The 17,059-nt window shown below is 30.4% G+C and overlaps 1 protein-coding gene and 1 long non-coding RNA gene across 2 annotated transcripts; one reads left to right on the top strand and one right to left on the bottom strand.

Annotated features, from left to right (window-relative positions):
- The first annotated feature begins 12,312 nt into the window (after positions 1–12,312).
- Positions 12,313–15,763, top strand: LOC114268746 (putative aquaporin PIP1-4). The gene is made up of 4 exons (XM_028209957.2): positions 12,313–12,873; positions 14,136–14,434; positions 15,120–15,260; positions 15,363–15,763. The coding sequence occupies exons 1-4, from the start codon at positions 12,543–12,545 to the stop codon at positions 15,453–15,455; spliced, it is 864 nt and encodes a 287-aa protein (XP_028065758.1). The 5' UTR covers positions 12,313–12,542; the 3' UTR covers positions 15,456–15,763.
- Positions 12,523–15,120, bottom strand: LOC145823828 (uncharacterized). Its single transcript, XR_014365903.1, has 2 exons — positions 14,791–15,120; positions 12,523–14,576 (listed from the first exon to the last, which is right to left on the bottom strand). It is a non-coding gene; the product is annotated as an uncharacterized LOC145823828 (long non-coding RNA).
- Positions 15,764–17,059: the final 1,296 nt, after the last annotated feature.

Below are 17,059 nucleotides of genomic sequence, written 5' to 3'. Positions count from 1 at the left end.
TTTAGCGTCGTAACCGACCAATAATCCTAGGATAACCAAAGGCCTATAACCTGAAAATCATATAAATAGAGGGGTTGTAGAAGCAAATACAAACATACAATGTCCATAGAGCTATCTTGATATACATGAGACAGATAATTTAAAACTTTATATATATATATATATATGACGTCAAAAGTTCATAAGTCATGTAACATTGAACATGTATTATCAAAAGGGACCAAGCCTAGTATACAGATAAACAAAAACAAAACCAAACAAAACAAACTCTTAGCGTGGTCCACGAAACTTGACTTATTTAAACGGGAACCTCCCCGAAAGGTACGGTGGCTGGTTGACCCAAAACTCTCTAGGCAGCAGCTTAGGACTAGTCACGCGCCTGCTCACCTACATGCGCCTACTCACCTACGTACATAACATAAATAGTGAGTGAAAACTTAGTGAATAATAACAGAGTAAAGGGTTTAATGAATGATATCCCATAACAGATTCGGAAAGCAGAAACTGATTCATATTCTTATTCAGAGTTCAGAAGCAGGTACTTATTCAATTTCACACAAAGGATCATATATGGTACACCCATTAGAGCTAACAGATCAGATACAGAGTATTAAGGGTCATACTTGACCAGTTTGGATCGTGAGCGCTAATGGATATACCTGATCTGTTAGCGCTAATGGATATACCATGTATGATCCTATGTGTGAAATTGAATAAGTGTATGCCTCTGAACTCTGAATAAGAATATGAATCTGTTTCTACTTTCCGAATTTGTTATGGGATATCATTCATTAAACCCTTTACTCTGTTATTATTCACTGGGTTTTCGCTCACGATTTATGTTATGTATATAGGTGAGCAGGAGCGTGACCAGGCCTAAGCTGCTGCTTGGAGAGTTTTAGGTAAGCCAGCTACCGCGCTCCCGGGGAGGTTCCCGTTTAAAGAAGTCAAGTTTTGTGGACCACGTTAAGAGTTTGTTTTGTTTGGTTTTGTTTTTGTTTATCTGTACACCGGGCTTGGTCCCTTTTGATAATACCTGTTCAGTGTTACATGACTTATGAACTTTTGACATCATATATATGTATAAATTTTTAAATTATATGTCTCATGTATGTCAACACAGCTTTATAGACGTTGTATGTTTGTATTTACTTCCATAGCCCCTCTATTAATATGATTTTCAGGTCAGAGGCCTTCGGTAATCCTAAGATTATTGGCCGGTTACGACGATAAACCTATAGGGGCGGGTTTAAGTCGTGACAACAGTGGGTCAGTATAATTTTCCAAATGTCAGGAGATAATATGTATTAAATCCAAATTTCAGGGAATGTAAATGTAATTTACCTAAAAAAATAAAGAAAGAGCTCAAATAAAAATAAAATCTATATAATATGGCACAAAGGTTTTTGAAAATATATAAAATGTACCAAAGATATATTTGGTTTAAATGGTTGAGATGAATCTTAAGTATCAATGATTCAGATCAATAGATGGTTCCCGCTCAAACACTCTCTCTCTAAGCATCACAAACGATTTGCCTCCCCAGCTACCCACGTTTGCCTCCCCACCTTGCCCCCCTCTCTTTCTATTTAAACAGTTTTTCCCCTCTCTCAGCTTTTGCCTCCCATTTCTCTTTCTATCCGTTTCTCTCTTTATCTTCATCAGACCTCACTTCGACTACTCGGTCATCACTCTGAGCACTCCAGCTGCTCGGTTGTAAGGTTGGTTTCCTGTAAGGTTTGATCTTTTTAGGTTGGTTTCCTGTAACGTTTAATATTTTGGGGGGTTTTCTATTGGGTGTATTGGAGTTTTTTATTTGTGTAAAATATGATATGATATGAGATTTTTTTATTGGGTTTATTGGGGTTTTATGCTGAATTTGGGGCTTATTTTTATTTCCTGTTCTCTGAGATCATAAACTGACCCAAATAAAAGCTTCAAAGCATTCATTTTTGTTTTTTTTGTTTTTTTTCTTTTTGCTTCACTTACAAAAAGAAAATCAGAGTGTTAGATTTGTTTATATAGATTTCAGATTTGTTTTGTTTCTATGCTAGAGTTTGATTTGTGTTAAATCATTGAGTTTGATTTTTTTTAATTAATCGACATTATCATCATCACTTTGTATAATTTTAATTTTAAAATTAAAAAAACAAATTTAGAGGACTACTCCACTGGACCAAAAACAGAGTGTCGGTCATATTATATAGATTTCATATTTGTTTTTGTTTGTACTCAACAATCAAATTTGTTTTGTTTCTATGCTAAAGTTTGATTTGTATGTTAAATCATTGAGTTTGATTTTTTTTTTCTTTCAATTAGTCCATATTATTATCATCACTTTCTTTAATTTTCTAAAAACTTTCTAGGATTTTTTTTACAAAAAGCTTTGTAAGATTTTCTAAAAAAGTCCGCATTATCATCATCACTTTCTTTAATTTTTTAAAAACTTTCTAAGATTTTTTTACAAAAAAACTTTCTAAGATTTTCTAAAAAAAAGTCCACATTATCTATTTGAGTTTTATTTTTGTCAAATTTAAAAGTAAATATAGTCTAAAAATGAAATTAAACCGTGTGAGAGTATGGAACTATTTCACATGGAATGGACCACGTCATTAGAAATAAATTGACGGAACAAAATGAAATTAAACAATGTGATTGTAATATTTGTTTTTTGTTTGTTTCAATTTTGAGTCAAGACTTTTTTGAGTCAGTATAAATATTTATCAGTCCATAAATTAGTAATTTTTACCAAAAAATTCTATCATGTTTGGTTGGTGAGAAAGTGGGGGAAATAATAAAGAAAGTGAAATTTGAGCGATTGTCATAAATATTTATTAGGCTCAAATTTTATTTTATTTTATTATATTATTATTATTATTATTTTTTTGAGTTTCCATTGGCTAATCATTGATTACTGTGTAATTTTGAGTGCTCTTTGGCTAATCATTAAGTATCCTCTTTCAATAATTTTGGGGTAGTTCAAAATGGAATTCTATTTTTTTTATTATTATTATTGTTATTGGATTAAATTGAATTATTTTTTAGACCTATGTTGTTTTATTTAATCTTTTGTGATTATATAGATTTGCTACCAAGTGATTTGAAAAAAAATATTTGACTGTCATATATGGTTGTTAATTTTTGTAAGGTTGTTAAAAAAAATTAAAAAGATTTTTTTATAGTGGTTAATCAGTATTACTATTTTTTGTTTCTTAGTGTCTAATTAAATTCAATTTTTCAAATTCTATCATGTTCATTGTTATTTATTTTTTTTTTTAATTGTCCTCTTTTTTTAATTTTTTTTTATCCACTTAGGGTGTGTTTGATTGGACGGACTGGATAAGGGGGGAGTAGAATCCATCGGACTTGAGTCCTGAGACTGTGGATCCCCCGGATTATTTGGTTGGATTAGATATGTATCCTGTGTTTGTTTTTTCATGGGATTAGATGTCTGGAAATGACTATTTTTAGTGAATCCAACATTTGGTTAGACGGACTGGATAGGATAAATGAACAAAAGACTATTTTACCATTTTTTAATTATTACTAAGTAATAGCAATATTAAACATATCTTAATATTTTAATTATTTTTAGCTAGATTAAATAAAAATTTATTTTATTTTATTTTTTACACAATTAAATAAATTTATTTTTTAAAATTAAATAAATAAAATATTAATAAAAATATATGTTTTTTTTAATTAAAATTTTAAATAAATTTGTTTTAAAAATAATAATAATTAAACAATGAAATTAAATAAAACATCTATTAACATTTAAATAATGAAATTAAATAAAATATAAACAAAATTTTAAAATAAAATATCAATAAAATATCTACAAAAATTATTTTAAAAAATTAAATAAATAAAACATCAATAAAAAGTTAAATAAAATTATTTTATTTTTAAATTGAGACATTTAAATTTTATTGAATTTTACTAAATATAGTACATAATTAAATAGTAGAGGGTCAAAATAGTCATTTTACCACCTAATCTTAACAGTAAATAATCCTCCCAAAACTGTCTCACACCCTCCCGGGATAGTATAATCTCCCATTGGGGGATAAAGAGTTCAGCCGGATTCTATGTCCGACGAACTAAAAAGAAAATAAATGATAAACTAGTCGCTTCTTCAAATAAACAATTCAAATAATGAATAGTCCCCTCATCCCCCAATCAAACCCACGCTTATTTTATTTATACCCCCACCTTCAAATACAGTCATACACGTTTAATTAATAAGATAGAACAAATGATAAATGACAGGAACACACAAATGATAGTCTGGGCTGCACCGGCCCATGATTTTTATATATTATTTGCGGCACGGCTCTGACAGTTCTTTGCTTTAAATTTTAAGGAATGAACTACCCCCAAATAACAATAATGATGATGATAACAACAATACATCTATTGCCATTTGCCACTAGTGACATCAAGTTTCAAGTCTCTTTTAATTGACCGATAATGACATGGAATATTATAGTCTAATTTAATAATATTTATAAATTAAATTATTTAACTTATTTGATTAAAATAAATTGATCAATTGTGTTTGATTGTAAGGTAATTTTATCAGTTTGTTTAACCAATAAGTAAGATCTTTTAAAGTTACAATTTCCAACCTTTTTAGCTTATTTAAAACCTTTAAATAATTATGAACAAAAGAGTTTATCTTTTTTTTTATTTATTTTTTATTTTTTATTTTTTGTACCTTAGTTATATCTTTTGAGAACATTTTGGATTTTGCACCAAAAAAAGAAATACATATGTAACAGCTTATTTAATCAAACATAATCAACTTGTTTTTTATTTTTTATTTATATATAAATTGCAAAAAACTGCACCAAATAATTTGTAACTTATTTTAAAACTTTTAAACTAATTATTCATAAAAGTTCACTTATAAGTAATACTAAGGTTTCATTTGGAGACTATATATTTTAGTTAAAAAGTCAGTATAAATTATCACGTCACTCTTTCTACTTTTCTATATATCTTTTCGTAAAAACTTAAAAAATTAAACAAATAGCATGTTCCCAAACGAGACCTAAATGAGACCTAAATTCAACTTTTGATTTGTTATAAATTCAACGGTATAAAACTTAATACCATTGTCCAAATTTAGAGATTTAAATTATAATTTTATAATATTTTATATTTTGCCTATTTCAAAATACTTTTCACTATTTTGAAAACTTTTTCACTTTTCACACATTTTCAATGCATTTCTTAATTCTGATATTAATATTAAATAATGCTCTACGAGCACTTGTAAGTGTTTATCATAAAATAAAAAGTAAAATTTTTAATTTTTTTTAATAAAAAAATAGAAAAAATGAAGGTAGTGTTTGGTAGAGTTTTAGAATTATGATTTGATAATAGAGTTGTATTTTGAGTTTGTGAGTTTTGGAATTATGATTTGAGTGTGAAAAATTTGTTTAGTTATAAGTTTTAAAATGAGTTTTAAATTGAGTTTAAATTGAATGATGTGGCATATATTATTTGATACAAAAACTTACAACTCATAACCAAACACACAATTCAAAATTCTATTCAAAACTCATAAATTTTTTTAAAAAAATTTCACAAATATATTTTTTTTTGTAATATAAAAATAACATGTGAAAAAATAAATTGAACACTGTTCCGATCAACTGGCCGAACGACTGATTAATCTAAATTTTTCAACTTTAAAAAGAGTTTTAGAAAATAAGTGTGAAATTAATTTTAAAAAATATTATACAAATACCACACTCAAAAATAAGTGTGGTACCAAGGTGTCTTCAACTCTCGTGTTCCATTGCAACATCTACGTGTCAAAATCTTGATGGTCACCTACAAAACAAAGCTTTGTTGGCCACGTGTCGATCCTATTAGCACAAGCCAAACGTGATCTAACTCTCGTACTAAACCAGGAGTCTGGATCCTCTACCATTGTTCCCTGCAGTGATCCCTGCCGTGGGCCAAAATGGCGTCGTTTTGAACTCTCTCTCTCTCTCTCTCTTTTTTTTTGTTTTTTTTTCTTTCACCCTGTTTTCTTCTTTCTTCTCCTTCTAAGCTCTCAAACATTTCAGAGCAGGGCACCTACGAACGACCGAACAGAGAGATAAAGAAGAGAGTGATAGCGCTGGCAAGACGACGGCACCGGCGAGGATCGAACTCGCATAACCCAGCCAAACGAAAGACCAAAATGATTCTCATATTTGGGATGTGAATTTCTAGATCTGAATGTGTTGATTTTGAAATGTTTCACTGTTGTTGCCTTTTGGATATCGTTTATTTGCTTGTTTTGACATATAGGTTCTTGTTATGTTGCCATTTTATGTTCAATTGATTTATTCTTAGCACTGTTTGGTTGTATTGTGATGTTTGGGTTATGAACTTTTAGATCTGAAAGCTGCATTTGGTATGTTTGAGAATGGGAAAAATTTGGGAGCTCAATTGTTGATTGTTGTTCGCCGTCGCCGTTGGCACAGTGATGCGAGGTAGGATTGGTTCAATAATAAGCCATGGAGTTCAAGAGAGTACTTCCCATTAGGTGCATTTTTAACCAGACCAAAATCTGCAACCTTGGCTCTCATGTCATCTCCAAGAAGTATATTAGAGGGTTTTTGAATGAAACTTTGTTGTGCTAAGCTGTGAAGATACTCAATCCCTCTGGCCACATCCAATGACATTGTCACCCTCTGCTTCCAAGCAAGAGGAGAGTACCCAAGTTTACCCCACTCAAACAAATGCTGAGCCAAAGTCCCCTGTGGCATGTACTCATACACCACTCGTCGCCGCCATCGCCTCGCCTTGTCTCGCCGTGCTGCCGTTGTCGCGTCATCATCTTCTCTCTTCGTCTCTCTGGTTTGAGACTTGAGTGAAAAGAAGAGGGGAGGAAAGTAAAAATGAAAAAAAAAAAAAAAAAGTTCAAAACGACACAGTTTTGGCCCACGGCAGGGATCATTGCCGGGAACAATGGCAGAGGATCCGGACTCCTAAACCAGGGCCCCCCAAGAACAAAAAAGGCCTAAAATTGTATGAATATATATATATATAAAAAGAGAATAACCAATAATTTTTTTATAAGTCTAATAATAGAAAAAGTATTTAAAATTTAAATTTAAAAATAATTTGTGGCCAAAATTTATTTAAAATATAAATTCTGTCATTTTTTATATAAATAGTATGTGGCCAATAATTAATTTTTTTATATGTCTTTTCGTAAAAACTTAAAAAATTACATAAAAAATTACATAAATAGTATATTTCCAAGCGAGGCCTAAATAAGACCTAAATACGACTTTTGATTTGTTATAAATTCAACGGTATAAAACTTAATACCCTTGTCCAAATTCAGAGATTTAAATTATAATTTTATAATATTTATATTTTGCCTATTTCAAAATACTTTTCATTACTTTCAAAACTTTTTAACTTTTCACACATTTTCAATGCATTTTTTAATTCTAATATTAATATTAAATAATGCCTACGAGCACTTGTAAGTGTTTATCATAAAATAGAAAGTAGAATTTTCAATTTTTTTTAAAAAAAAGTAGAAAAATGAAATCACTACCAAGATGTCTTCAACTCTCGTGTTCCATTGAAACATGTACATGTCAAAATCTTGATGGTCACCTACAAAACAAGCTTTGTTGGCCACGTGTCGATCCTATTAGCACAAGCCAAATGTGATCTAACTCTCATTCTAAACCAGGGCCCCCCAAGAACAAGAAAGGCCTAAAATTGTATGAATATATATAAACTAAAAAAAAAGGAGAATAACCAATAATTTTTTTTATAAGTGTAATAATAGAAAAAAGTATTTAAAATTTAAATTTGAAAATAGTATGTGGCCAAAATTTATTTTAAATATAAAATTTATTTTACAAATATTAAATATGAATCATTTATTATTTTCGGATAAAATTATTTGAACTTATTACAAAAATGAAATGAGTGTACTATTTTTACTTAGGCATTATTTTTGTGATAACTAAATTATTGTATTAAAACTTGTTTGTATTTGAGGTATTATAATTGAAGTGCCTTGTTAATAACAATCACATGAACAATCATTAGAGAAAATATCAAGTAATTAAAATTTTAATATGCCTTTTGTACGTGTCTAACTATTTTTACATATTGATTTTATACTTTTCAATACATTTTTACATATAAATGGAGACCAAAGACTACTTATTGAGCCAACATTAGTGTTTTCTAGAATGAGATTTGTAAATAAACATAAATAGGACTAAATGAGATAGAAGAATTTTAATAGGATTAAATAGTAAAATAAAAGTTTCCTAAATGAGATTTACTAATAAATATTCATATCTTTTTATGCATTGTACTAAAACATAAATAACATATAAGTTGTATTTGAATTATAAATTCATAAAAAAAAAAAAATTGTACATCCTAATATTTTCCCCTGCTTATTCATTTATAAATTCAACAAAATACAAACATGCCTTGATAATTAAATTTAGGGTTTTTTTTTTAAAGGTCTCTGGTATTAAGATTTTATAGCATAAATGACATTTAATATTTTCATAATGTCTAAGGTCCCTCAATTTGATCTAGAGAAATTTTATCCAGAGAAATTCTGGACTTCCAAAGAATTTCTCTGGGTTCAACCCAGAGAAAATTCAAATTTCTTTGGTTTAGAATTTATCTGGAACTATAAAACTCTGATTTGATCAATTTGTCTTTGGTTTTGCTGCTGCTGATTCAATCATAATTTCCTGCACAAACAAATTAATAGTTCTTCTATGCGTTTGTAATAGATTTTCTTTAAATTTAATGCTATGAATTTCTCTGGGTTCAACCCAGAGAAAATTCAAATTTATCTGGTCTAGAATTTCTCTGGATATAAATTTTTTCTAGGGAAAATGAATGAAGAATTCCTTTGGATCACTTTAAGCCAGAGAAATTCTCTCAAAATCAATGAAATTCCTAAAGAAACATTTCCAAAGAAATTCCCTTTGGCCCAGAGAAAATTCAGGAATCCATATCTGGATCATCTGCAAAGAACAAATATAGGTTGTCTTCACAATCTTCAGATTTCCTGATGTATTCAGAAGCTATCTCTTGTGGCATTTTAGATTGAAGTTCGGATCTCTTCAACTCCACTTCAGATTGGCTCTTTGATTCCAGATCTGTAGAACTGGAGTCAATCAAATGAAGATCCATAGAACTGGAGGCAATCAAATATGAATCGGAGGAGCTGATTGAACAAGAATCAGAATTGATGGGGTCAAATCGCACCAAAGTCAAAACAACAGAAAGAGGAATCAAATAAGTACTCGACTTTCAGAAATGAACACAAGGCTCAATTTCAGATTTGCAAATTCTTCAAAATTTAAACCTTCATGACAACCTGGAGAGAACATCAAGTTTTCATGAATAATCCGGAAGAGTTCGTAACTCTAAAACTCAACTTTAGATTGTGCGGAAGGCTAGTTCGCACAAGATCAAACACCAAAATAAACTTTTCTACTTCCAGAGTTTGTAATCAAACCAAGAACAACAGCAGGTTGGACTGATTCACTCCAGGTCGCACGTCTCTCACCTTCTTTCTTGGTGCTGTCCGAATTAGTGTTGAACAACCCTCCGAATCGGTGTTGAAACGGTTCATGGTTGATCGAATTAGAGAGAGAGAGAGAGAGAGCAAGAGAGAGAGAGAGAGAGATTACATCTAATGGTGGAAGTGAAAAGCTTAGAAATGTGTTCATGTGTGTAGAAGGAGAAAGCGAGAGACCGGAATTTCTCTGGATATATGGATGTAGGATTAAGGGACCTTAGACATCACCAAAAAATATTGTACATCTCTTCCATCACCAAAAGTGGAAGAGGAACCTTAGACTAATTTTCCCTTAAATTTACTACCAAAAAAAAAAAAAAAATTCAAATTAATGGTAAACTTTTCCAACTTTAATAATTAAAGTTATAAATTTTAACATGAATTTATAAATCTCTTGTGAAGATACTACTGATTTGTAATTTTCTCTTATTTCAATGGATAATAGAGAAATAATTTTATTTTCATAATGATGCAAGTCCCTTGTATATGGTATAAGTCAATTTCTATTCTTGGTACAAGTCTTTTATGTAAGTCAAAAGAGCAATGTCAGAGGCCCTAACATTTTTACCAAATGTACTTATATAAGACATTTGATAAAAATATTGAGGTCTCTAACATTTTTCACGTCAAAATCATACTAAATTTTCTTTTTATCTATGTCATAATTATTTTATAAGTGTTCTACCTATTTTCAATGACTAGTACTACAAACTCACTCTTATCAATTTAAAAATAAATCTCTATTACACTTTATATAAACTCTATATAAAAATTTCACACCACACAAATTAATTTGAGCAAACTTCATTTTACCCCCTGTAGTTTGGGTCGGGTGCGGATTATCTTTTTGACATTCGAAAATCACCACATAACCTCCACGCGGTTTATGAACTAAAACACACAGTTAACATTTCTGTCAAAGATAACAGACAGTGAGAGTCACGCGTTTTTGTGGAAAGTAAATCAATTTTTAAGACAAAACTACCCTTCTTAAATTTTTAAATTTACCAAAATGCCGTTATTTTTCCTTTCCCCTTATTTCCATTGTTTCCCTCTCTACTCTTCCGGTTAATCAGTAAACTAGATATATATATATATATATATATATATATATATATATATATATATATATATATGTATGTAGGACTGTTATCATTTTCAAAATAAAGGTTAGTTTCAATTACTTGAGAACAAAACCCACAATCATAATGCTTGTTGATTCACTAAATCCTCATCTTCATCATCAATATTTATAAACCTCTCCCTGAAAAAAAAAAAAAAAAAAATAATAACCTTTATATATGTACGTGTTTAAACAAAATTAGTTTTCAATCTTCACTATGAAAAAAAATATATATAAATAAAGCACGAGCATACAAAGTTTTTTTTTTCAATTTTCACCGTGCATCTCTCTCTCTCTCTCTCTCTATATATATATATATGAGTGTGTGTGTAAAATATAATTTGGGGATATTTGATGAATTAGATGATTTGGTGATGTTTGATGAATCAGAAATTCAAAATTATATTATTTGATTTACTGTGCATATATATATATGTATATATATATTCTTTAAGAAGATGATCAAACGTATCTAAATTGGACAACACCAATGGAAGCCCCAACCTCGATCTGCAATTATGCACCATGTCTTTTTCAACGTGAAACTTATTCAAAACAACTTCTATTATCATCCAGCCTCCATAGGCTTCAATATGTATGTGCACAATATAATTTTGAGGATATTTAATGAATTAGATAAATTGATAATATGTTTGATGAATAAAAAATTCAAAATTGTATTATTTGATTTTAGTTTTTTCACTATATATATATATCTTTAATTGAGAAACATTATAATAAAAAAAAAAAGAAGAGAGAGAAGAAGAAAATGAAAATAAAGGTATAATTGTTAATTTACAATTTTTATTAACAGAAGTTAGTATTCATTTTAATTTACAAACTCCATAAAAAATATATGATAATTTTCAAATGTCAAAAAATAATTCACATCCAATCCAAACAACAGAAAATAAAATGAAATTTACCCAATTAATTTTCATCGCATGATTACCCATTCAAAAAAAATCTGAAGGAGTGGCTGAGCAGACTGTCCATGTTCAATTTGCACAACATTTGATCACATCCCTTCTGCACATTTTTAATTAGTTCTAATAATCGAGAGGTTTTGGGCGGTGCAGCTCATATCTGTACGTTACAGAATGTGTGGACGTGCTTTTGGCAGCTCGGACATCACTACAGAGAAAAAGGCCAACCGCCCAAAGACACGTCGTTTTCATGAAGGAAAATGAGTAGCGGTATTAATTAGTGCTATCATTGATGTTGTAGTAGACTCCACATCATGAATGATTTGATATTTTAATCTTGGTGTTGTATTTTTTTTATTTTTTATTAAGTGTCATGTTATTAATGATCTTTTTAAAACTCCAAAATTAATGATCTCTATCATTATTGTTCCATGAACTCCCAATTACCAAAAAGACATTTAAGTCCTTCAAAAACACAAAAAAATAAAAGGAAAATGATTGGTGGCCCTAAAAAAATTGGCCCTAATACCCCTAATTTCCAGTTTTGGAAACTGTTCTCTTTTTTTCTTTCTTTTTTCCTTTTTTTTTTTTTTTTTTTTACCTGAAATGGAAATTTCGGGCAATTCGGGGCACGGCTTTCGGGCCCTCAATCACCGCCCAAAATAAAATTAGTAAATGAACTGATTATGAGTAGTAACGTCGGCAATAGAATAACAAAAAACTCACACAAATTCATCATTGGGTCCCACCACCCCTCCCCCAACGTCTACAAACCGCACTGTATATAATTCCACCACCTGCTCACCACTCTCTACTCACTCATTCACTTCAATCACTAACCATTCTAGAGGGAGAAAAAGTGTGACATTTGTTGTTGTGTTTTAGAGAGAGAGAGAGAGAGAGAGAGATGGAAGGGAAAGAAGAAGATGTGAGATTAGGAGCCAACAAGTTCCCAGAGAGGCAGCCGATCGGCACTTCGGCGCAGGGCGGCGACAAGGATTACATGGAGCCACCGCCGGCGCCGCTGTTCGAGCCCAGCGAGCTGACCTCGTGGTCGTTTTACAGAGCTGGGATCGCCGAGTTCATGGCAACTTTTCTGTTCTTGTACATCACCATTTTGACGGTGATGGGGGTTGTTAGCTCCAAAACAAAGTGTTCGACGGTTGGGATTCAAGGCATAGCTTGGTCGTTTGGTGGCATGATCTTTGCACTTGTCTACTGCACCGCTGGCATCTCAGGTTAATTTCCCCACCATTTCTACTCCAATTTTTTAAAATTCTTTTGCTTTCATATTATCATACGCCTGTTTGGAAAGGATTTTTGGACTAAAATAATTAATAAAAATAAAATAAATTAAAATAGTCGATAAATTATTATATTTAAATTATAATTATTTTAATTTTTCTCTCATAATCATCTAAAAAAAATAAAATAAAAATCAATCAACTTCTTAAACACTTTTTTTAAAATTTTTTTTTTTAAGTTAGGCTAAAATAACAAAAAAAAAAAAAGTCAAAAAAACTAACTAAAATAACTAACCTCCCAAACAAGTCCAATATTAATTCATGTTCCATCGTAATTTTTGATAGTGATATTGAGAAATTATTAGTCGTGATATAATGATTTTTTTTTGAATACACGTTTAATTTTTATTTCAATCAATAAATATATCGTAATATATAAATTAAAAAAAGATACTAATAGGTAGTCAAATCAATAAACATGTTCTTTGAAAAAGGTAAAATTTAGGCTTATTTTTTAGTTAGTTAAGAAAAGGGAAAATTACACATATGAGCTAATTTAACAAAATATTTACGAATTGATGGTAAAATTTTTAAATCTAATTTTTAATATTTGCAAAATTTACCACTAGTTTGAATTTTTTTTTTCAAAAGAAACACTGAAACGTGATTTTCCTTAAAAAAAAATAGTTTATTTAGTAAATAAATCTACAAAATCTAATTTAAAAAAGCTTGGTATATTCTTAATTTTTAAAATTTTCCTAATACTTTTTTAAAATACCAAAGTTGGCATGTGAGGGAAATTTAATTTGACAAATGAATTAAATATTTTTTTAAAATAAATTCATTTTTAAACCACAGTGAAACCACCACTCGCTTTTGCATATTTGGGATTGATCGGATTAGGCCTCATTTGGAAACTAATTGTTTAGTTTAAAAAATAATAATAATATATGACGTGATTTAAATTTTTTTTCCTCACAATTATTTATTTAATTAAAAAATCATTTGAACATACTATTTTATCTTCAAAAAATTATTACATATGCACAATTTTTTTTTTGTATAATTTTAATTATTAATACTAATAAAATTTATCAGTAATTTGTAATTATTTTTGAAATTACACACTGATGTAATTTTTTTTTCTTTTTTTACCTCATTAAAAAACTCAAAAAATATCAGAAAAAACCAAACAATCACTAAAAAAAAAGGCTAAATTAAAGGAACCAATATTTTGATTTGTGGGATTTGTGTAGGGGGACATATCAACCCGGCGGTGACATTTGGGCTGCTACTAGCAAGGAAGTTGTCATTGACGAGAGCAGTGTTCTACATAGTGATGCAGTGCCTTGGTGCAATTTGTGGTGCTGCTGTTGTCAAGGGCTTCGAGGGGACGACCCGGTACGAGCTTCTTGGTGGTGGTGCCAACTCTGTCAACCATGGTTACACCAAAGGCGACGGCCTCGGTGCTGAGATCGTCGGAACCTTTGTCCTCGTTTACACCGTCTTCTCCGCCACCGACGCCAAGCGTAGTGCCAGAGACTCCCACGTCCCTGTAAGCACAAACACTTCTTCTATTTACACATAATTCGATTATAAAATCATAAACAACTCTTTCATGGGGAATGAAACCTATAAATTTGGTGAGTCCCGTATAATCAAAATTTTCACAAAATTTCTATCAGTTATTTTTTTCACTTTGGCCATGTTTGTTTGGGTGGATATGAGGTTGGGATTGGACTAATAGTCCAATAAAATTATTAATCCGATATTTGGTTAAACAATTGAGGTGCAGACTAATTATTTTAAACTTGACTATTAGTTAAGTTAGGATACATAATCCAACGGATTCGTAATCCTAGGACTATTAGTCATGAGAATGCTAATCCAGTCCGCCTAAACAAACATGGCCTTTAAGTTTGATGAAATTGTTAAAATATGAATGATTGGGAATTTTTTTTTTGCTTCCCCTGAGTTGGTTAAATAAGGTTTTTGAGTTAGATTAGGTATTTTTAGAACAATTTTTTTAAAGAAAAAAATTTGAATCAAATCAAGTTTTTAGTCTAAATTTTTGAACAAATTTGATGTGAAAAAAAAAAATAGAAGGGTTGGACATGCTTGAAGTATACAATATCTAATATCAAATTGGAGGCAAATTTATCACATAAATCTGCTTTATATATGCATATTTGTGTATCGATTGATTCGGCTTATAATTTTTTGGTCACGGTGGAATGTAGATATTGGCACCATTGCCAATTGGGTTCGCAGTGTTCTTGGTGCACTTAGCCACTATCCCCATAACCGGCACGGGTATCAACCCAGCAAGGAGTCTTGGTGCTGCCATCGTCTTCAACAAGGACCGCGCTTGGGATGACCACGTAAGTAAACCACTCATTTAGGGTCCACACATGTAAAAATAATAAAGCATTGAGAGACGTTGATTAATGTTTTGCTAATTTTTGTTTGGCTGTGATTGGCAGTGGATTTTCTGGGTGGGCCCATTCATCGGTGCAGCACTCGCAGCTTTGTACCACCAAGTCGTGATCAGAGCCATCCCCTTCAAGTCCAAGTGATGATCATGTTTGGATCCACCGTATGATGCTTTTATTTGTGGCCATTTATTGTCTGTTGTTTTGTTTTTAGGTGTGTATGTAATGAATGTCTTAGAAAATGTATTATATATCCATGTAATGGGATTTGTGGGCATGTTTGGTATTTTGATAATATAATCCAAAAAAGAGGGGATGATGGTTGATGGGGCCCAATCAGAAGGTGGAGATGGGGTGTCTGGATCATTGCATTTTGTGTGGAGTGGAGTGGACTCTGTAATGTCAATTTGGTCACAAGACAAATAATGATTCACCGACCAAACCAAACCAAACCAAGGTCTACACTTTATTTTTTTTATTTATTTTTTATTTTTTATAATGATTTTTGGACATGTGCGTTTTTGTCTCTTTTTGCCGTTGCTGGTGCTGGTGCTGGATAAGTCATTTCATGTTTGTTCCCATTATTGTGATTGTGCCGGTTGTATTTAAGATTTGTTCCAATTATTGTGATTGTGCCGGTTGTATTTAAGATTTGGAATTTATACTTTGAATGATGTTCGGCCACAAAAATGATCTATGAATGAATGTGGAGGTGAGGTCTGTTACATTAAAAATAAGGAAATTGCTTTGGAGCTTTAAAAATGTAACTCTAAATTGGCATTAAATTGTCTTTTCTTTCTTTTGTTTTGTTTTTTTTGTTTTTTTTTTGTTTTTTTTTAAAGGGGTTGCCAGCTGAGTAGAGCTGCCATTAGAGCAACTCTATTAAAGCTCTCAATCACTGTCGTAAAAATAATAATGACACATAATTTTTTAAGCAAATTTGATATAAAAACTTGGCATTACTAAAAAATGTAAGCGTCCATTATAAATATATCTTTAAAGTTTACTTAAATTATAAATTACTTCTAGTGCTTCTAAAAATTATATTATGCCTTTTAAGATTTTTAATTTTATAACAAATAGATTATTTTGTTAATAACTTATCAAGTTAATTAACAATTTTTAATAATATTAAAATTTTATTTCAATTAATAATTCAGATAATTTTATTATTGTATAAGTGAACAGTTATAAATTTTACTTTTTCAATTAATTTTGTTAAATAAAAAAAATCTGACAGGGAGGCATTTGTAATTTTTCAAATTACAAGGAGCAACTCGTATTTTAAGCAAACTTCATGGGGTGTATTTGTTAAGGTTAGCGTTGATGCTTTTTGCTTTTTGCACTTTCTCTCTTTGTTGATGTAAGTTTTAGCATGTTTTGATTTCTTTATTAATAAAGTTTCATTTTACTGATCAAAAAAAAAAAAAAAAAACTCTGATAATTTGGACAACTTGAATAATTCGGGTTTAACTCAGATTGAGTTTAGGTAAATAATCTTGGATTACAATTCAACAATTCAAACCTTGATAGGTCTCAACACAACTTAAATTGAGATTAGATAACCTTCCAATCTGATCAAACTTGCCCAATTGCACCCCTACTAAATTCTCAATTGGGAAAGGATTTCCTAGAGACAAGGTAGCAGGGATTTTTTGTTATCTGCATATGTACTTTATCCTGTAAGAGTTATTAAATAGAGGAATGATATGTATCTCTTGTTTTTTTATCACTCATCTATATCACTA

This window comes from Camellia sinensis, chromosome 1 (assembly GCF_055761805.1).
Source record: "Camellia sinensis isolate YWXY chromosome 1, ASM5576180v1, whole genome shotgun sequence".
NCBI classification, from domain to species: domain Eukaryota; kingdom Viridiplantae; phylum Streptophyta; class Magnoliopsida; order Ericales; family Theaceae; genus Camellia; species Camellia sinensis.
Note: the sequence above shows the minus strand (reverse complement) of the source record. Positions and strands in the feature narration are given on the sequence as shown.